At 41.8% G+C, this 23,384-nt stretch overlaps 1 protein-coding gene across 1 annotated transcript in view; it reads right to left on the bottom strand.

Annotated features, from left to right (window-relative positions):
• nos1apa (nitric oxide synthase 1 (neuronal) adaptor protein a) overlaps nt 1–23,384 on the bottom strand; it is a gene marked incomplete at both ends in the record, with an annotated part of 147,292 nt that overhangs the window by 48,227 nt on the left and 75,681 nt on the right. The window contains one exon of the mRNA XM_083887541.1: nt 3,654–3,762. Coding sequence (XP_083743667.1) covers nt 3,654–3,762 — 109 coding nt within the window. The remainder of the gene's footprint in view (nt 1–3,653; nt 3,763–23,384) is intronic.

The raw sequence follows: 23,384 nt of genomic DNA, 5'->3' as shown, positions 1-23,384 counted from the left end.
AACACGGAAGAAGACAATGGCAAGAAAGAAAAACACATGGCAAAATCAATTTGTTGAAGGATGATTAGACCAAATTCATGCTGTTGTGACAGCTTCAAGAATTGAATATCTTGAAGTTGACGGTGAATAGGTCAACAGGAAATTGAACATATTGCCACCTAGTGGAGATGATGAGAGAGCAACTTATCTTATTGGGAATAAATGTGGCTCCTGTGAAAAGTCTTGTATAGCTGGTTTCTTTACACCACTGTATTTTAACGTTGGTGATAATGGTGTTACTTTTTCTCAGGCGGTGTTCTAGCACATACACTTTCTCTCCATGGTCAAATAAACCCAAAAATATCCTTGGAAAATTGGCTGAGGAGAAATAAATAAATCTGAATTCATTGTACAAATGTGCACTGACCGTTCAGTCCCACTGTTATTTTTGATATTAAAGTGTTTTCCTGCACTCAATGAAAAAGCACTGAAATACAGTAATATATCAACTTATTCATGGACACAGTCAAACATAATACACAGATACAGTGACCTCTCTGCCACAGCAGCATTCAGGAGTTGAATGAAACCCCTGTGGCCTCTGGCTCTTATCACGCTCACTTCAGCTCGACACAGCGGAGGCCAAGTCATTCATTAGCTTCTATTCAACTGTCGATAAGAGGAAGAGCGAGAGAGAAAGAGTCAGAATGGGACACGGAGAGAGAAAGAGACTCAGACTCACACAGGCTGTCTAAGTGTTAGAAGTGATAGGCCGCTAAAGTGTCTTTATGCCACAGTGATTTAAAGCACGGTCATTCTTTGACTGCCGGTAGTTAAGAGAGAAATAAAATCTGCCCGATCTTGTTCTAAATCTCGTCCCCTCCCAACTTCTCACCAGTCAAAACACACTCACGCCCAAACCACACACTAACCGCATGTGGCATTTTTATCGCATGTTTGACGTGTATATCCTCACTCTTATTTCATTATACCCCCACTTTTTTACTCAGTTTATCCTGCAACTTTCTCCCAGCCTCTCTCATGTTGCTTTATTTTAATCTTTTTCTTGAACTTTCTTTTGAATCCCCCCTTTATCTTTTCCCTCCACTCTCCTCCTGTGTGATCTAATAACACAGGTGAAAGCACACGTGGCAGTGAACTAATCTGACAATTAAATTATGTATACAATACGGAAAAAAAACTATCATTATGTGTCTTTTTGCAAGCACGCTTTGCTTTAACAGCTTAAAGGGCCACAGTTGCCCCACATAATTTAAAATGTGCCATGTTTTGTCCTCCCAGTGTACGTTTGTGTCGCTCTGTTTTTTTTTTTTTTTAAATAATGAGCCAGTGTGAGCTTCAGCCACCTAAACCCTGGACTTAAGCATCAAGTCGGACAAATTGGCAGCTAAAGTGAGCTGGGAGTGCGACTGTGTCACACAGCTGGGCTGTTAGAGTTTGTCTCTGCTCAGGAAAATTGGTTTTTAGTCCATTCCTCACGACTCGGACAATGACAAGACCTTGAAGACATTAGAAATTAGTGCTTTTTATTGGAGGTTGTGATATACTGTACGTCAGTGTTGTGATAATAGTGAGGTGTGATATTCTGGCAGCATGCGACTGCGAAGAAATACAAAAAAAACAAAAACACACAGGTTTTTCTTCCTCGGTGCTGTTCATCAGGCCGCGTTTCTCGTTTTCTTATTACGATCCCTTAACTTTTGGATGTAAAGTTAGGGTTTGCTCCAATATAAACTCATGGGACAAGAAGAACGGTGATTTAAGTGACTCTGAATGTGACTCTTGTGTGAGTGTGTAAGTATTACTTTCAGTAATTTTGTACGAAAAAAGAGTGAAAATGTCTCATAGAAAGAAGACAGTAACTCAAATAACCAATGTATGCAGAAAACCATCTTTGAGGGCCACAGCAGTCGAGCACCACACCAAACGACTTCAGGTTCACATAAAGGGTGAATTCCAATTCCTTGCTTAACCCTCAATCTGTATGTATCTGCATTTAAGGGGTGTCCCATTTCTAAGTGACAGAATAACCCTCAACACTTGGTTTTGAGGGCCAGTTAAGATTAAGGGTTGAGCTTGAGGGTTAAGATAGGAATTGGAATTGGCTGGCGAGTGTACTGTATATCGACATAAAAATCCTACTTTTTACTGAGCAGCTGCACTCGAGCAAGGTTGGGATTTAGAGTGTTGCTCAAGGGCATCTGAACTGCTTAATACAAAGGAGCTACATTTTTTCTGGGTCACATCTGTCTTAAAGGTCCCCTATTGTGCAAAATCAACTTTTTAATCTTTTAGTACTTATATTTGGGACTCAGGGGGGCATACCAGTCCCCAAAATGTGAAAAAACAAGACGCAGTCATGTTTTAGTGGTTCCACTTTGTGTAAGTATAGGCGATAAAACACGCAATGTTTACACCTCCCGACCAAGTGACGACAGTGCGGACATTTCACCATGAATGTTGGCACCCCGCCAGGCAGAGTACTTCACAGCTCCACCGTAGCTCCCCCTTGTCCCTGTGAAATACGAGAGTGCAGGCGAGGGAGGAAGAGTAGCTGCACAGCAGAGCACAGTGTTTTACACAAACTTCCAGCCTCAGAGGACTTGTGTGTCCAGTGGATATATTTTATTTATTTAAAAAAATGTTCACAAGCTTCACAAGCCCTTTGTTGTTGATCGTGTGTGTAAATTCCTATGCTGGAGGGACACCTTGAACGCACCAGTTACGTGCCTGCAGTTAGCGAGTGGCGTGTGTGGATCGGCGATATGAGGAGCACGCGTTTGAAAGCACTGCAGAAAGATGTGAATGTTGTCCTACATTTCTTCTCAACCAAAGGCTGCCTTTCTGTCGTGTTTCCACGTTCTCTCCTCGTGTTGTTGATCCACACACGTCACTTTCAGCCGCAGTTACACTGGTGCGTTCAGGGTCGCAGCGCATTAATCGTTTTTCTTCGATTTTAATGTTTTTATGATCACGAGAAGCCAAAATCGTGGTCACTCTATGCATTACAGTGAAACTCAGTTACAACGGGTAAACGGACATTACTATGGGGTATACAGAGCGGGGGTTGTGACGACGGTGCATGACAATAGGTGATAAGTGGCGACAGTATGGCTGTGGATAGCAAGTTAGATCGACACTCCCCTGGAAACAGTGGATGTGTGTTTACCTGGGTCCCATTCTCATGTAAATGACCAGGCACAAAACCGAGCGTTCTGAAAAAGGCTGTTTTGGCAGGGTTATTAAACTGCTATTGTGCTTCATCCTTATGATATTTTGACTAAAGCATGACGCAGACATGTTCATTATGGCACCAGGACCTAGTTTAACTTGGGTTAATAGGGTATAAAATGGGACCTTTAAATGACACTGCGTTAATGTTTCAAACGCAGTCGACTAGAGGTAAATCTTTACAGCTGACCAATGGAGTGATTCCGTGGCTAATTTATAACGATCAATAAAAGCTCAGAGGCAAATCCATTAAGAGTTTCGAGTTACTTTAAGACATTTGAGCTTGTATCCACCGAGGTTCAGTGAAAACAGAGTAAGAGTCAGGCAAAATGTTTCTGTCAATAACTCTGGAAGATCTGTAGACTCTGAGTCAGGCTCTGCATTGCACTGTTCAGAAAGTGAACTCCTGCTGTCCGTCTTACCTTCTTCTTGGACTTGAAGACATTGCAGCGGAAGACGTTGCTCTGTCCATCTCTGGCGATGTAGCTGAAGATCTTCAGATCCTGGGAGTCGTGAGAAACGTAGAATATCCTGCAACGATAAGAGAGAGTGGAAACTACATCAGAGCCACAGAGAGTTTTCTAAAAGTTTGAAAGTTCTGAAAGTTGGGATCACAACAGAGTGTAAATAAGCTGACATTAACAGACTTCCTTATCTGATTTTTCTCTTTTTTGTTTATAGGGGATTATGGGAGAGAAAGATCAGTGATACTCTCTGACAGCCAGGTAAACAATGCCAAGTTTGAAAAAAAAAAAACAACATATACTTGAAACGAGAACAGTGGCATAGTCCACAGTGGGAATGGAGACGAAGAAGGATGCAATACTATTACATCAAAAAATGTTCCTGTCTGAAAGAGGACGTCATGGGAGTAAGGTTGGAGACGAAAATAGAGTTATCCTGCTGGGCAGAGACCGAACGCAACCAAGAGAGCGAAAAGATACACAATAGACTCTTCAGAGTGGGTAAATAGGAAGAAATAAGTTTTAGATGGGAAAAGGAGGGGGAGAGCAAAAGAGATGATTCACCATAGCCTGCAGCGAGGAAGAACACTGTAGGGAGTTGAGGAGATCACGTTCTACACTGGATGTAATTTGTGACGGCAAACAAACACCGGTGGCGATATTGGGCTTTGCAGATGACAGCGTGTTTCTCCTCTTCAAAGACAATACAGATGCTCAGAGCAGGGCTGCTCTCAAAACGCCTTAATTCTGCTGCGTAAGAGGCTGAGAAACAAGTTTTAGAGGACATCAGGTTTTTTTTTTTTTGGCAAAGCCCTTCAGGGGTGGTTTTCAAATAATGCTTAGGTTTTAGAAAAGCTTTGCACAGGGTATCTTTATAGGTTAATGAACTGGAAACATCAAGTGGCCAAAGGAAGTTACAGAAACCTCAGGCAGAACAGATCCTTAATTGGGCAATTAGTGTCATATTCATGTGCTCTGCCGGAAATCTAACTCCATTTATCACAGCGAGACGAGGGGAAAACAAGGCTAAAGCAAGAAGCCGAATCCGTGCAATACGTGTTTGTGTTAGCTGTGTGTGCGTCTTGCAATGTTGTGTGTCTTGTGTGTTGGTGTAATAGGTATCATGAGCTTCATCTTTTTTTTTTACGGTGACATTTCTGTGGTATTTGTTTTGGCCTTTTCTCTGCGAGCCCAGACTAACTGCTCTTCTGTGGTATGAACGGTGCCAATCTGTCAAAATACCAGACACAGTTATCTTGCCGGGACTCCTATCACACACACACACATAAGTGCATTTGTTCTGGCAGATGAATTACTCAGTGCGTTTCAAAACCAAAAAAAGGTGATTTTTAGGAATTCTTAGGGATGCATCACACGTGGCATAGTTTGCTCACACTGCATATGGTTTGTCTGACAACCTGTTACCTAAAATGTAATTACACATCCTTATGTGCAGTTTGACAAAGCAGCTGTTGGAAAACGCTCAGGCATGAGGCGACATTATGCTGCAGGGATTACAGAGGCAGAGCAAAAGGAAGCAGACACATTTCCCGTGTCTTATCAACAAACACAGTGCCGGGGTCTCTGTTATCAAGTCGTGTCATCTAGTGGGAAAAAAAAAAACGGCCACTCCTTACTCACTGATCTTTGCAGAAACCTTTTAATTGCCCAACTCCTCAACCTCCAGGCACTGGGATAAAAATCCATGTCCCAGTTGGTTTCGGTTTCAGAAAAGGTCTGCAAACTGTTGCCTGCAGGGAACCGTGTCTTATTCCAAAACTATAACTGTAGGCAGCGCTAAAATGAAACATATTGTGCCACCAGACAAGCGAAGCACTTCCAACAGAGACAGAAGGCAAAGCGAGTCTAGCAGACTGCCGCAGCTGACGAATTCCCCCGAAGAAGCGCAGGCGAAGACAAGTAGCCTTACGTCTCTATCAGCTGTCTCCAAAAAAGGGCAGCTGCCAAGCATCCAGGTGAGGATGTGTCACACAGATCACTCCCGAATAAGAGTGACAGGCTTGAAACAGCGGCCGTCAAAGGTGGTTAACGGCAAAATCAATCTGAGCACAAACCTCCGCCTTCTCCGCTGTTTAAACTTTCAATCTCCAACCTATCAGTGGATCTGTGAGGACAGGAGCGAATGTGTGTTTTTACTTAATGTAAAGTGCTTTGAGCAGTTTTCATTTCAAGATTTTTTTTTTTTTTTTTTTTTATTGGCAGCTCAGAGTGAAATGCAATGCTCTCAGACATAAAGCAGACACAGTGATCAATGGGTGAACAGCACACCAGTATTAAAATAAAATAAAAAAAAGAGTAGAGATGAGTCATTATAAATTGAGCTTTCAAGCACGGAATGATGGGGCACATTTTTCCTGTCAAATAAAAAAGATTTACCCATTTTGTGTTGCGGAGTAAATATTAATCCATTTTAATTTTGGGCAATCTAGATAATATCATTCTTGGAGGCCAAAGATATAAATAAAACTCTACTACTGTGAGTGAAAAATTTATAGTGAATGATCGTACATCACTGCCCCAGAATCAAACAGTCTTCCTCTCCGTCATCATTCAGCATCTTTGAAGCAACATTTAAGGGAAAAAAAGGTGTCCGGGAAAAGGTGCAGTGGTCACGTTTCTCCACTAGCAGAGGTGACACTCTGATACCTGTAAAGGTCCTGTCATGTCATATTACCTACTCATGAAGCCACGTGTGGAAAAGAAGAGAAGACAAAAGCAAAAAGAGTAGAGGCATTTTCTGTGGAATTTGATGCATCAAATCACAGTTCAATATCTTTGTCTCAGAGCTGGAGCCTTTCCCTAACACAGAATACCAGGTCCCTTTGTGTATTGTATATTGTGTAATTAGGATGTCTAGACTGAACTAGCACCTTCCTGCAACATCCGCAGGAAGTCGGCTCCCCGATACCTACAGTAGCCAGAGAGGAACAGAGCCTGGAATGGCATAACTCTTTGTCTATTGGAGGAATGCAAAAGGGGAGTTGCTCAGATATAAATGTGGAGGGCCCACTATGCTCTGGGTCTTTCTCCAGCTAGGATCGCTCCTGTGAAGGTTGACCTTTTCCTTGCAAAGAAAATAAAACCTTGTCGGCCGGCAGAAGTTCTCTATTTCATTCTTCACCAGCAGCAGAACATTTCCACAACAGTCGTCTCCCGAATAAGGAGATAAAAAGAGGAAAAGACAGCAGGGCGATGCAGATGCAGTCGGAGAGGCTTTCAATCAGTATGTGTCCATGCACAGCTGAGCTACTATGTTCAATTGGACAACTGTCCTTGTCCCAGCATGAAAGCACGAGCAGGGAATTGATTTACTGGATGAAGTATGTCTGCCTCTGCTTCATTAAGTGGCGATACACCCCCCCCCCCCCGTTAAGCTGGGAGCTATAGTTGTTGTATCATGTTGAGCACCATTCCAAGTCTTCCTACTGTCCATGAACTTTTAAATAACCTATTCATCAGTCAAACAAATGTACTGAATTTCTACATGTTATTGCTGTCTTCTGTGTATTTCTGGCTTTAAACGGGGGATGATCCGACTTCGGTCTGAATAAACATAACCACAGAGTAGTAATTTGACTTTTGTTTGGGAAGGTTCTGTCATCGAGGTTATGGTAAGACTTTTAGTGCTAAAAATGGAGATTGGACATTGATTAGGTTCTTGAAGATGTTTTTCCTCTCATCCAAATCCTCCACAGGACAAGACTCAGCTGTACACCTGCATCTAAAAGGAATAAGGACACTCTTTCATGGATGTCAACCTTCGTACTTTGGACAGAGAAGACCGATGGTTTGTAAAGAAGGACACTGATGTCCATTCAAAGTGACCTTCCCTGAACAGAGGCGGTGGTTTAAGACACCAGCTGTCAGTGACCTCCAGTGCTGTCTTGTGGGCCACATTAACAACTCATATGTGGGTCATGTTAATGACTCCAATGTGCCACCAAGGGTTCAAAAGCCTGGGGACTCCCACATCAAAACCAGAACTGAAGAAGCCTTTTGGATGAGGGGTGAACGTCCTTAAAAACCCAACCAAAGTCCACTTGCCTTTGTTTTTTGACCTATGGCATTATCTGGGTTTTAAAAGTCTGGTTTTAGTCGGACTCACACGAGTACTTCTTTTCTGTGTTTCATGTAAATGTACTGGACGACTTTACTTTAATAAAGGCCTGTTGTGGTTGAAAATTTGACCTGCTGCAAGCACTTCTTCATCAGCAAAAGTCTACTAGACAAAAAAAACAAAACATAAATCAACAAACTCAGGTACTGGTCCTGGTCCTTATTAACTTCTGAGAGAAAAGTGTATCACTACATTATTAAAAACGTAGGGACCACAAACTGAGCTCAGTCTGAACAAACCGTGTCAATGAGGCTTTCTTGTTGACAGGAAACCATGCAGGTGGATGTGATGTGATGTTTGAGTAACGAGGTGAACTTCTTTTTGGAGTCCTCATTCATTTTTCCCTTTGATAAAGTGCTGCCTGTGAAGTGTGGCTGCTGTAAATCAAGAGGCACTGAGCCCTACACACACACAACAATCCCACACTGAGTGTGGATCAATACTATAATGCACCTGTGCCAGATCCAGCTGTGGGTGTGTGTGTGTGTGTGTGTGTGTGTGTGTGTGTGTGTGTGTGTGTGTGTGTGTGTGTGTGTGTGTGTGTGTGTGTGTGTGTGTGTGTGTGTGTGTGTGTGTGTGTGTGTGTGTGTGTGTGTGTGTGTGTGTGTGTGTGTGAGAGTGGCTGTTTTGGCAACAGCATCATGTCCAGGAATGAAATACAACCACATCTGGATTAGTATCATCTCTCAGCATTAAAAATCCTGTTATTGGAAAACTCTAAAAGCTCCATAGTCATCTTAAGCAGCATGAAGCATCGATTGCATGGCGTGCTATATAAGAGTGGGTGTATCAATGGGTAGATCTTTTAAAATACCCCATTGGCTGTTAAAAAAAAAAGTCTAAATACAGTCTAAATACGTCTTTCTTTTCCTCCATTAGCTCTGTTGTGACTTCCTCAGGAGTCGGTGTTGTGCCATAATAACCCTCTATTGTAGCAACACACACAGTGATGAGAGCCCAAGTGCTCAGGTATGATTTTTGTGCAAAGTAAACTACTTTTCCTTCAGGGAAAAACTGTTTCCCGATATCCAGATATCCAGATAATGCAAAGCAAAGTTACTCAGCAAGTTAAGAAGAACAGAGGTACTTCTGGCCAGGATATTTCATAGTTCATGAGAAACTCAAGTGCGGAACTCCTGGGAAGCCCTTATAGGTAATGACAACATAAACCACGCCCAATTTCAAATTTCCAGCCAATCACACAATAGTTGTCAGACACCACGCAAGAAAAAAAAAGTTCTGCCCAGGATGATGTGTCAAGAACAAGCTTCAAGAACTCCGAAACGAGGGCCGCGACTAAATAATGGCGTCGTTCTTTTCTCGCAGCCCTGGGAGAGAGAACACCATTTGTTGTCGAGCTCAAGGAGACCACAACAATGAGTCATGAGGAGTTGACGGAATAAAAGTTTTCAGAAAGCGAATATAACAACAGTTTCCAAGACGAGAATGACGAATATGACGACTGCAAATGCAATCGAAAGTAGCGCATTGGTTGTCTACATGAAAACTCTGGGACCTTGAAAATTGCATTTCAGGGCCACAAAAACACCATTTTTGTGTGGATAAAACACCAATACAATAAAAACTTCACGTGGACAGTCCCTCTTACACCTTGCTCAATGACACAAACATCATCTTTTGCCTTTTCCAAACAGTGTTAAACCACAAGGAGCTGGATTTACGGCATGGTTAAAGACTGACTTATAATTAGCCTGTCCTAATGTGGCTAATTAACACGGTCTGTAAAGAGGGGCTGGGTTTGATGGAAAGGTTTAGTGTCAATCAGCATCGCAGTGGAGGAGCTACAGCCTTTAACAGACAAAGCCTTTGGTCGGTAATTACAGCCTGGCTTTTCCCGTTGGGCTAATTGGTGATGCAGTGCAGTGTCAGGGTTTACAGGCAAGCGCAGTTTAAATACCACAAGTGGGCTTGTTAGACACAGAGGAGTCAGTCAAGCCCCGGTTTTCCCACCGAGCGGTACAACTCGATTAAGTTTGGAAACGTTGCGCTATTATTTGAGTTTCCATTGTCGAACATTATGGCATCCTTCTGTTGCGATGCCAAGCAGAGCAGTTCTGCAGCTCCTACGGGGCACTGCAGTCCGCCGATTCGTCGCCGGAGACTCATCAATCATATGCAACGGTCGGGGAAAACAAAGCTCGTCTTCTTGTGATGAAGAGCCACATATCAACCAGACCACAACATGGAATACTGGATGTTTTCCTCAAAGACAGCAAAAGAAGCTCTGCTTCCTCTAAAATGCCTGTACATCCTGACCTCGGTGGACAATAAAGTTCTATTCTATTTCGACTCAAAGTTCTCTGGAACTCTATTAAATATGACTAGTTCCTTCAGAATCAACAGTCAGGTTGCTATGACAACCGTGTTTGGTCGCGGGGGGGAGGATTTATGTATGTTTATGTATGTATGTTGAAATAACTGGGCCTGTAATGAGCTTAGCCCTGTTTTCAAACACCAGCAACCGCCACTGTTCCACTATTGGTCATTGTTTACACTGTGCCCTGCTCTTCTCCTTCTTCTTCTTCTTTGTGGAATGTATCAGTCAAGCTTGTATGACATCACGCTATTTATTTACGTAGCCGATGCAGCTGCGGGCTGCGGGCCTCTGTGCACAGCTTTAGCTGACGCTGCTGCATAAATAGCTTGGTAATTTATGTATTCGGCTCACACGCCCCGCGGATCAGGGCGTACTACTCCAAACCAAACCAAACCAAACCATGGTAAGCTGAACTGCACTTGTACCACTTGGTGGAAATGAGGCACTGATTCTGATAACGAGAGTTGTGTTACTGTATCCTGCCCAAGTGAATTGGGTATTTCAAAGAGTCCATTTACACAAGCTCATTATTTTTGTTATATTTATATTTTAGCACAGTGGTTCTCAATCCTTGTAATACCAAGCACCACCTGAGAAAATATCGAGCTCTGGAAGTCACGCAATGATCCAAATCATTAAAATACAGTGGTGTAAAAATAGGTCAAGCAAAGTCAGATACTTTTCACTGGAGGCAGATTTATTCTCAATAAAATTATTTGCTCTCTCATTGTCCTCCTCTTCCTCTCATATACTTCACACACTGGTATTGTGGTATCGGATTAAGATGGAGTGAGAGGTAATGTGACTAATTATTATTATTTAATTTATTTTTTAACTCCGATCACAAACTCCGGTATATACAGTAGAAGCTTACGTACCACTGGTGGTACACATATTACAGATTGAGAACAATAGTTTTAGAATATTCTTCTTCTTTCGTTTATTAACACTTTTTGACTAAGTTTGAAATTTGAGCAGGAACTTCCTCACTGACAGTTTAACCACGATAGACCTTGAGATGCAGTGATTTTACAGCAGAAGTAACCAGAGAGGAAACCGAGCAGCATCAGACATGAGCGTGTGAATGATTACCGAGCTTCTTCTCCGCTTTTGACAGTTATGTTCTTGATGTTCCTCACTCCAGTGTCTCTGCTCGTAACTGGAACTTGAAGACTCGAAGTTGAGAAATGCTTTTTAAAAAAAAAGTGGAGGCAGATATCTAAGCCCCCTTCTGTTTCTTCCACAGTTTATTTCAGATGCCGGTTGCTGAGATAACTCCAAACTACGGCTGGTTACAACCTCGGCACAGACGTGGACGTGTCGTGACGGCAAACTGATCAGCCATTTCGTTGATTTAAAATGACTATAAAAGGCAGGGTGCAAAGATAGATGTTCACGACGAGTAAGAAAAAAGCTCGACCTCCGTGTGACCACAGGAGGAACAAAACATCATCCAACAAACTCCTGTCATTTTTTATCGTCCAATCAACCACTCACTGTGCCATCCACCCATTCACTCACACGCAACCACTCACTGTATTGGGTTAAAAATCAAGACCAAGGACACTTTGACACGCTGACTGGTGGGAGCCAGCGATCGAATCAGTGACCTTCCGATTAGTAGACGGCACCACTCGTCCTCCCGAGTCACAGCCAACCTCCTAAATGAGGTCGCCGAATCGATACCGTCGCAGGCTCAAAAGCGAAGATAACCCCTTATTTCCTCTCATATAAATAGAAACCCGAAAACAAATCAAAACACATGAAATATTTATGTGGTGTCTTGGTTTCTGCCTCCAGTGTACAGACCTACAGGAATTATTATTTTTGTCCGTCCGTCCGTGTGTGTGTGTGCGTGCTTGTGTGCACATGCATGAGCTGATTTGTGCGAGTGACTCCGAAGCCTGCAGCGAAAACACAGTAGTTTGAATAATGTAATAAAGAGACGTGTCCACATTCTGCTACGGATTCTCAATAACACAGCTCCTCCACAATTGACACACTCATACAGTCATTTATTAAGAGGGACTCACTTGGATAATGTGTAAAGGAAGGTACCAACTAAAACTGTATTCAATTCTGCCACTTTGTGTTGTTAACCAAACTGCTACACTCAGCAGATCGCATCAGTGCGTTTGGAATTAAAGTTGAAGACGGAAGATAAAGCAATTCACTATCATAGAGTGAAAAACCTCTTACTTCATCTCTTGTGAACTTCCTCTTACTCAGGGAAGTAAACGCAGCCTGGAAAAAAACTACATTTACTCAGGTGCTTTGACAAAAAATGACATGAATTTTAAAAAAGACGACGCGCGCGTGCATTAGTTTAACTCACCGAGAGGCAGAGGTGATGTATTAACTGGAGGAACGGTATCTCATTCAGTGCCATGCTACAAGATTATTATTTGCAAAAAAAAGTAAATGGTGTGACATTAAAACGTCTCACTACACCGAGACTCCAGATGATGCTTTGTCCTTTTTGCTGCTTTTTCTGTTCGTTTCTCTTGTTTTTTTCTTGAACAATGTATTATTATTTTTTTTATTCTGCTTGAGTAGACACAAGCTCTTCAATGATTTTCATCTCATTCAGGGAAGTGATTTTGTTTTCCCTTCGGTACCGAGTACACTCATCTGTGTCAGTGAGCCAATAAGCACACAGCATACTCTCTAACTGCTTTATTTTGTGACCTTTTCTGGTTTAGCCCTGGTAGTTTAGGGCTAAAATTTGAATTGTGGTTAGGGATTACCTGGATAGGGTTAAGATTAGGTATCTTGTTCCTGGTTTTCTTGGTTATAAATGTGGTTTAAGCTCAGTGTGAGTGACCAGTACGTAGGTTTAAGTCGAACTAGAGCTGAAACACTTACTTTAGTAATGGTTTATTAATCGATTGCTAAAGTAATTATCAACTATTTTGATAATTGATTAATCGGTTTGACGCTTTTGTCAAGATTAAAACAAGATCTCTGATTGTTTTAGCTTCTTAACTGTGATTTTTTTCCTCATTTATTTGCTCCATTTAACAAATACATCATTAAAAGTGAATCATTTTGGTTTACCTTAGAGAACATCATCACACGTTTTGTAACGTTTCCTGACATCGCATAGACCAAACAATCACTCTATTAATCGAGGAAAACAATCGACAGATTAATCGATTATGAAAATAATCATTAGTTGCAGCTCTGCACTCTTAGAAATAAGGTGTGTTCCAAAAGGGTTCTTCTACAAGGGTTGAGGTTCTACCTGGAACCATTTGCTTCTGAAAAACCCTTTTCCCGAAGAAAGGGTTTTTCAATGGTTCTTGGTAACACTAATGGTTCCAGTAAGAACCATTTTGATCCAGAGAACCCTTTAAAACCCCTTTCCTGAATAAAGGGTTTTAAAAGGGTTCTTGGTGGAACCCTCCAAAAGGGTGGACAAGGGTGAGGACAAGCCGAAGAACCTTATATGGTTCTACTTAGCAATCTTATTTCTAAGAGTGTATGTAGAACCCACATCTGGTTAGCAATAAGAAAAGGTTGATCTAAATCAAAAACACTACGTCTTGCAAAAACAACACAAGGTCCTCTCTTATCACCATAACAACCCACAACACGGACTGAAATGTGGTTTAAAACTGCTTGCTTGCATTGCGGATGTCTGTTTATACCACTCCCCTTCTCTTCCACCGTGAGAAAAACAAGCAAAAAACAGGGAGAAACTCCATTCATTATGAAAAATAATATGACAAGGCAGTTAAGCTGTCAGGTAATGTAATGTTTATATGGCACGGCTGGATAAAGAGTTTAGTTTTATTTGTGTAGGACGAAGCATTGCTGGTTTTTATATTTAAACGTTCATTCTTATTCGACGCGACAAATCGGTTGTTTAACACTTTAACACAAAAGGACGTGACAAAACGTATATCGTCGACGCTTCACATCTTACAGCCTGACAGGACAGTGCGGTGATGATACGTTCATTTGAGATGAATAATTCATGCCACGGCGTAAACCTGTCACGTCAGATTTTAATTCAAGCTAAGCAACTATTCTGCCGAGTCCACGGGGGAATAAATATGAATGAGTTTGTGTGGTGTTTGGGATCGTCGTGATTGTTTGTGTTCAGTTGAGTGGGAGGGTAATTACGCAGCGCGCGCACACACACACACACACTACTTATAGAGTAAATGTGCAAACACACACACACACACACAAGACAATATGTAGTTTGAGAAAATGAATTTGGATTAAAGGAATCAATATTTGAGGGCAAACAAGTCTCCCAGCTTATAACGGAACTGCCAGGAAAATGAAATATGTGAAAAATCTAATCAAACCGACCCCGAGAAGAAACCCTTTTTAACATTCATCGGGGGTTCTCAGTGACAAAAACGAAAAATACTGACCCTCAAGAATGAATTTTAAATACAGCTGTGTAAAGATTAGGATAAACTGGAAGAGGCAGAACAGCGTCAGGAGGAAGCCGGACACAAATTACCTTGTCTTGTAACCTGTGTACTGATTAGTGTCAGGTGTGTGTGTGTGTGTGTGTTTGTGTGTGTGTGTGTGTTTACATGTCCGTGTGTCACCTCACCCCCTCCCCCAGGAGAAACCAAGGTCATGCTCACATTTACAGGCTAAAACACACTCACACTCACACACACAGATACACATCCCAGAGGCAATGGAAAACAGGGAGCGGGGGCAGAGTTCAGCGGCTGAACCTGTCTTTGTCTTTATTTACAGTTAATAGGACGATGTTTACAGGAGCCTAAACTGCAGCACTTTAACGCTGCTGCTGCTGCTGCTTTTTGATTGAAACGAATAAAAATGCTAAAGTCTCCTCAGAGAGGAAACTTGGGCGAGTAAAGCTACGTAAAGAGATGCTTCATCCACGTTCAATACATAGAGTTTTTGCACTGTGTTCCCTGTGCTGTGAATAAATAGAGAACACTTTTAACTTTCCAGATTGTCTTGCGATATATCGATTATCACAGGATCGCTGTATTGTGATATAATTAAAAGCTTCTCAGCAAAAAAAAAAAGTGAAATGAAATTCAATTTAACTATTTCCGTGCATCACTGCAGGTTTGTTCACTCTTACACTCTTAGAAATAGAAGTTCTATGTAGAACCATATAAGGTTCTTCAACTTGTCCTCATAGGAAAACTTTTTTGGCTCCAGGTAGAACCTTTTTTATAAAGGTTCCACCTGGAACCGTTTTGGAGGCTTTCCACCAAGAACCCTTCTAAAACCCTTTATTCAAGAAAGGGGCTTTAAGGGTTCTCTGGATCAAAATGGTTCTTACTGGAACCATTAGTGTTACCAAGAACCCTTGAAAAACCCTTTCTTCAGGAAAAGGGTTTTTCAGAAGCAAATTGTTCCAGGTAGAACCTCAGCCCTTGTAGAAGGACCCTTTTGGAACCCTTATTTCTAAGATGTGAATGTGTGTATGTGTGTGCGTTGGACGCCTGTGCAGTATTCATAATAGCTCAAAATAGCTACAATGCGCCCACGCATTAGCATTTCAAGTGCAAATTATATCCACATTAGTACATTACGGCCATAAATTCATATTTCAGCCACATAATTATTTTTTTCCGCATTGTCAAGTCTGGATCTCCATGGATTTCAATGTCAGAAAGTCAAACTGTAGATGTCAATTAAGCGCAATAATATAGGGAGCAATTAAAAGATCACATTTCCACTTTCTTGACATTCTTGGAAAAAAGAAGGTAAAAGCACTGCAGTCGCGTGGCCATTTTCCCCCTCCACTCAGTGCTGAGTAGAGTTAGGCATTTTTTGTTTTAGATATGATTACAATGCTGTTGAACAAATGAGCTGCCAATATCATTCTCTTTTTTCACAAGCTATTTTAGTGTGCCTTTCAATTTCAGGGTGATCAATGTCACAAAAATGACAAACACAAAGGTTCACTGGGAATATTATATGATAACAAATGCAACATTTGTGTGGGTTCTGTTACTCTCAGAGCAGGTGCAATTATTATTATTTATTAACTCTCCAAACTGTGTTGTGTTCCTCTTTTCTTCTTTGGGGGTAATTGATTGGCAATCTGCACAGTGTCATGGAAGTGTGACAATACCCTATTTACATAGCGTATTGTATAAATAGCTAGAGTCAGCTGCCCAAACCATACAATGGCAAAACTGAACTGCATCCTGGACAATCAAACCACTTTATGCAAATATTCACACAAAAATGATGTATTTAAGCTCAAACACCACACCGTCCAAATGGAGTTCTTGGACAGGGAAGTCCACCTCGTTGCCAGTGTTTTTGTCATTTTGAGGACAACCAATATGACCTTCACCAAGTCACCATCATTAATAGCGTGTTTCCACTGGCCTCGGCACGGCACGGTTAATTTGCGTTTCCACTAGCATAGTACCTGGTACTTTAGTACCTACTCTGGCGAGATTCCAAGCGAGCTGACTGAGGCGATACTATGGCCGTTTCTCAATACCCAAGTATGCCAGTATGTACTTGCTTACTTGGAAAGTACATACTTGAGAAGTACGACTGAAGTACATACTTGCCAAGTACGGGAGTACACGAGCACGATTCTTCAATTGGAACAGCAGCGTACTTCCTTGTTCTACTGTTTGAATGGTGGGTGGCGCGAAGCACTTAAGCCTCATTACCGCCACCTACAGTGTCTATGAATGAGCATATAAAATACTTTTAATAAATACATATATTTCACATTTTAAATATTTTATACACTATAAAATGTGTCCATTATATGTAAATACATATACAATGACAGTGCGACTTTAATATAAATCTAAAATTCAAAGTTACAATAAATGAAACATTAATAGTAAACAAAAGTTTGCGCACCGAGCGTCCGCAGAGACGGAGCTGATCACCTCCGACAGCGCCGCTGTCATACTACAAATACGTCATATCTTATTACACAAACCACATGTTTGGATTCTAAATGACTAATTTCTCGCCTCAAATGATTTCGAAACTTCGTTCCGGGACACAGAAATATATTTATTTCAGGTTTATATTTGTATTTTATCCTGCTATGTTCCGCCGAAATGCATTCTGGGATATATGGCTTTCCCAAGTACGCTCAATGATGCATACTTGGTAAAATGGGCGGAGCGAGAACACTTCCGGGTTTGAGAATTGTAACAGAACTTGGACTGAGGCTGATGATGTTTTCACAAGTAGGAGTACGCAAGTATGCACAAGTACGCACAAGTACGCACAAGTATGGATATTGAGAAACGGCCTATGTTTGATGTCGTCAGTGAGTGCCTTCACAGGAAGAGACGTCCGACACAAGAATCAAGCCGAACAGTGCCGAACTGTAGATGAGCGAAAAAGACTCAACAATCTGCAACAATTACCAGGGTAATGTCTAAGGGTGAATTCCAATTCCTTGCTTAACCCTCAATGTTAACCCTCAATCTCAAAAATGTGCGCTCCCTCTAGTGCAAGTGCTGTACCGATTCTCAGAAAAATTAAGTTGAGGGGCGAGTTTAAGGGCTGTATCGCCCTCAATATTGAGATTTTCCGAGACCACCCTTGGGAGCAAGGGTTACCCAGAATGCTTTGCGTGTTTTCACATAACAAAGATGGCGTCGTTTACTTTTCAATAAGCCGTGGTGTGACAACCTAATAACTTGACTGACAAACGGATCGTAATAAATAATCGTGACATAAATGTTCTTCTTCTTCTTCTTTTTTGGAGTTGACAGACGTATCTGCCAGGGATTAAAATTAACACCGTCCCGTCGTCCCGGGGACGTCATTAATTGTCATCGGGAAGATCAATATTCTCTCTCGGGACGACCACGGGACGAAAGAGAATTTTGACTGACTAAATTTTTCTGTTAAAGTTTTCAACACTTTCTGTGAACCAGAACGGGTTTGTGGTCGGTGGGAAATACTTATGTGAAAAGGTAAATGACTGCGCGCTCATGTTTGTGCAGAGACTGCTGCTCTCTCACTGTGCGCCGCACGAGCCGCGCTGCCGTCTGCTTTGCGCGCCCGCACTGCATGTAAACATTTCATTAATGTTGACATGTTTGTTTCAATCACTGAATGAAGCCCCCGCCAGGCTTAGCGTTGCTTGTTTATTTATTTCAAATAGATTTTTTTTATAAACCACGGCTTTTTCTATACATGCGCTCTTGTTCAGGGGAACAAGAGCGCATGCGCCCCCATGTAATCAGCGCAGCGCACGCATGTCCAGGTGCCAATTGAAACCCAAGTCACACTATCAAGTGCGTCATTATTACGGTTACATCGTTCTTGTCAATAAAGATGTTATATTTAGGGATGCACCAAAAATTCGGCGGTCGAAACAGAGCGAGTACACTGTGGAACAACACCTGTTAAACGCTGGAAAGTCTCTAAACCAGTATGTGCAGAGAGAGATCAGCGCTCTTGGTCATTAGTTAATTTACTTATTTTTGTGTAAGTAATATGTTGTGAAATATGTTTAAACTTAAATAAACTACATCTACAAGTAGTTTTGTCTGGTTGTATTAGTTCGTCCTGTTATTGACGTCATGCTGTCATCACCTGACAGTCTGGCTGATTTAAAGCCTACAGATGCAGCGGATGCAGCGCACACCAGATTGATATCATGCGCAAATACAGATATTCGAATATTTGTGTTTTTTCAAAAGTCATTTTTGAGTCATTTTGACAGCCCTAAACAGCCTCATGCAAATTTCAATGCATGGCCCTTCTCATGATGACTACAACCCACTAAATGCAGTCACTAAATGGTGGAGTATTGGCATTAGGTCCGGTAGACCCTGGTATCTGCATTTAAGGGGTGTCCCATTTCTAAGTGACAAAATAACCCTCAACACTTGGTTTTGAGGGCCAGTTAAGATTAAGGGTTAAGATAGGAATTGGAATTGGCCCTAAAATCTCAATATTTACTAGAGGAGTCTGGTGTATTTCAGTCCAGTGACCGTGTCAGGCGGAGTCTGTGCTCCGGTCATGGAGGAAGTACTAGGCAGTACTAGGCAGTTTCATGCAGCTGTGCAGTGATGACGCCTCCCATGTTGGGTAGGTCCTACACTGTAATGGTAACACAGCCTAAACAGTGCTGTGCCGAGATTTACCTGACATGTCTGCGATTGATTGTATCATTTGGACACGGTGTTGAGAAGGTGTCTTGTCCTGAATAATTCTTACTGTGACGCTGACCACCACGACACCTGTAATGTCCAGGTGATCCAAAAATCTAAAATGCCCGTCAAAGCAGGACTTGGCGGAATACTGTTGCTGCCAGTGTTCCCCTCAAAATTGTATCTACATACCGGGAGGAAGTAGGTCGTACTATGGGGAGGGGGGTGACACACTTATTTGTTCAGGCTGTCAAAGATTCGGACGATTCCCTGCACTGTAATAATGCAGAGGACCGCGAGGTCCCTGTGATGTGGGTGCATGAAGAGTCTCAGCTGACTGTGCAAAACTTGATTCTGAACAAAAGTGTTAAAGCGCCCGCAGCTCATTCAGATCACAATTACAAAGGAATAATAAATGACGTTAAGACTTAGCTTCCGTCGGTGCAAAAAGCCCAATCCCGAGCGGTTAAAACTAAATATTACATCTGCTTCTTCAAAGAACTGGATTAACTCCACAAGGTCTGGTTTTTAATATTTTATTCTTCCCGGAAAAGACTGTTTGACTAAAAGCTCTGGAGGTGCAGAACAGTCTGTGCTGAAACAGGCCAGTTAGCCTTTACAAACAATAGCATTCTGATTGCTCCACCACCCTGATCAATAATATATCACCATTCTCATGATTACTCATGCTGTAAAAAAAAAAAAAAGAAGAAAAGAAGGAAGAAAGTAAATGGCTTAATCCTTCTCTTCAAAACTGAACGTTTAATCAATCAGAAATAAAAAGTAGATTTCTGAAGTACCTTGAGGTTAACATCGTAAAAACTTCCAACATTACCAATTCAGACCACAATATACTTTGGCATGGTTTATTATCAGTTATAGTCAACTTATGGGGAGAGAATAGCAAAATAACTACAACATTAATCACATTAAAGAAAGTGAAATCAGGGAGCTTAGATTTAGTATGAAGAAGTCTTTTAAAGTAGTTTTAGTGGTTTTCACTAGTTTATACCGGAATCACTTTAACCAAGAAATCACACTTTTGATTTCTCGCTTATCAGCCCAATCCGATTACACAGCTTGTATGAAACTAAAGAGCACTTACTATTGTATGAACATTTCTGAAGTGGACATTGTGTCTCAGGCTTATTACACTTCTTTTGATGTGGAAATAAATCTAAAAGTCAAATTCATAAAGTGGCTTTCTTTTCATTCCGATGATCCCTAATCACGATACACTGGCCAGAGTTAACTTCCATTGTTAACATGGATTGCATAATGTTATCGCTGTGAATTGCAAAAACAATCAAATTCAAAGCATAAAAAAAATGACTCATCTTATTTAACTATTGAACTTCTGCCATGAATCACAATTAAGAAAAATGGACCATTTGACAGCCCTGAACCAAATCTCACTGTCCTCCAAACCACTGGAGCTACATGGATTCAGAGGAATATTCAAACGTGTGGAAAATTGCACACACAAAAAACTGTCAGAGTGAAAAGATATTTTGCATTTTCTGACCCTTCCAGAGAGGAGTCTGTCTTCCCTCCTTTCTCCCTTATTTACATTCCGTGAAGCATGCTATCATCTCTGACAGTCCATGAGCTCAGAGCATAGATACAGGACGCAGCGGAGATTGTACACGATTGAATGAGGTTTGCGAGAAACTTTATGTTGCGGACCGGGTTTTCTGTATACGTTAGTGTTCCGTGTGCAATTTTACCAAAAAAAATATCAGAGCAAAGTGTGGCGAGAATACGGGTTATGCACGCTTCCATATCACGTGATCAGGGTGTTTCTGATACAATCCAGGCTTCAGTTGTGTGGGTGTGAACCTCTCCCAAGAAGGTTTTTCAAGTGAGACTGAAGAGGCAGCAGAACCAAACACTTGAGTGAGTGGGAGTCACGGAGTTAAAAGCCAGAGAAGAGACGTCAAAAAACACAGATTGTGCATATACAGCCAGTGGCGACCCACTGTGATGTTCTTCAGTGGATTGTGAAGTGATTTGCAGTTGGGTCAGTGCCATCTTGGGTCTGTTAAATTGAGGAGTGGCAGACTGCAGCCGTCTATCGCGACATAGCCACACCCTGGACACTGCCTGGAACAAGGGACTGAGACCATAGACTCCACAGGGAAATGGATATCAGTCTGACTATACTGATGGTAAAGATCTGAGAGTATGTCACTTGTGATATCCAGCATATCCACCTCCTAATATGTCTAAGAAACAACCAAGACGAGTGCTTTCATTAGGCTGCAACAATCGTTATTTGTACAGGTCTGTTTTCCTGATCCACTCGGTCAATAATGACTCCATAAGGCTTTTTCAGTAGCACATTATTGATTTATATCCTTTTTCTTTGTGTGTTTGTACACAAACAGTTTTACCTTGGAGCTAAACCTGTGATGCTGGAATGGCGGAGCTCAGGAAGAGGAAACGAAACGCGAAGTTGCAGAGTCAAGAGAAAAGTTAAGAGCTTGAGAGCAGGATGTGGGGTAGAGTATCTTGGTCTCAGAGAGATACTCGGCATGGAAATTAACATTTTAGACACAGGCACACCTCCACAGTAATTTATTTACCACATGAATCGTGCCCTGACTTTGTTGTTTTTACTTATGAATTATTCTCGTTTTAATTTCCAGCCGAATAAGCACAGGAGGTGGATTGCCGCTTACCTCGCTCCACATTTTGGTATTTGCATCTGGAACATGATTTACTGTAAGCCTATTACAAGTGCTCAGTGCACATGGAGACCCATTCTAATACTAGGAGTGACCTGATGACTGCGAGCCAGGTCCCTGTTGTTGATGTTTGGATGGTCATGTCGCAGATTACAGGCTTCAGCATCAAATATTTTTTTTCTGTAAGGGTGAGCACTGGAAAATGATGACCTGCTTGTGTTGAGCAAACCTTTGCAGTGTAATGAATCCTATCAGAGAGGAATTGCTTACAGGCGTGATTAGACCTCGGGGCCGAAGCATAATTTCCACTCGCTGAACAGAAACGCCGTCTAAGGGATTATACTCCTCATGATCCCTGGCTTCCCCGAACCCACTCCCACAGTGAGCGTGTGAAAGAATCAGTGACTTCCCAATAAATCACTCGAGCTCTTGCAACATACTGATCATTGGTTCTGTGGTACCAACTGGGGGGAACAAAAAGACATTCAACTTTTAACTTTTCTTGCATACAAGAAGAAGACACTCCCAGCTTGCTTTGGAATTATTGATCAGACCATCTGTGCGTGGGGAATAACAATAGAAGCATTCCTGAATTAACAACCATGTCCACTACACATGGTACACATACAACTGGTGTTTTTAACAGAGATCAGAGAGGGAAGAAGTTACGCGTTACGTTTGGTTTCTACATGTAAAAAAACAGGCCAATAACTGACTCGCAAATCTTCCCATTTTCCTTGCATTCAAAACAAATATCATAAGAGCCATGGCAACATCGCTTCAAGATGGTCATGCCATCGAGTTCGCCTCACTCAGTGTTCTGTGTAAAAGCAAAATCTGTACATCTTTATATCTGTAGAAAAAATGGGATGTGCGTGTGCATCCCATCATTCTAATTGGATACAAGAACTAAGGCCTTGTTGTTGTTGTGGTTGGGTTTTTTAGACATTGTTTAAATCATTTGTATTTAAAGCGGACCTAGACCGGAAGTTCCAATTAACGCTGTTTTTTAGTGTGTATCTGCGTCCTTACCTTGTTTAAGAAGCCCTGAAGGTTCTAAACAAACAGTTCAGCCACTGCTGAGAACACTGTGTTTTATTGTAATCTCGGGCTCAGCGAGATCTCTGAAAAAACCCGGTCCGGTTCTCCCGAACAGCAGATCCTCCTGCTCCGGTCACTAGTCCGGGCACATCCGGTTGCGTACATTGAACCGCAGAAGACGCATAACGTCCGTTGTGGAGGTGTTTCACGAGCGACAGTGTCATCTGACTCTGGGTCTGACTCCGGGTCAAAGGGACTGCGGCGGGGAGTCGTGAAGAAGCTATTTTTAAACACTGTTAAAACAATGTTTTGATAATGAGGAGCAGTGCATCCACCGTTCCAGAGGGGGGAGCTGCACTTCTGAGAGCAGATGTGCTG

The sequence above is a fragment of the Microchirus variegatus genome (genome assembly GCF_963457635.1).
Source record: "Microchirus variegatus genome assembly, chromosome: 4".
In the NCBI taxonomy this organism is placed as follows: Eukaryota; Metazoa; Chordata; class Actinopteri; order Pleuronectiformes; family Soleidae; genus Microchirus; species Microchirus variegatus.
The sequence above is the reverse complement of the archived record's forward strand: the minus strand, read 5'-3'. Positions and strand labels throughout refer to the sequence as shown.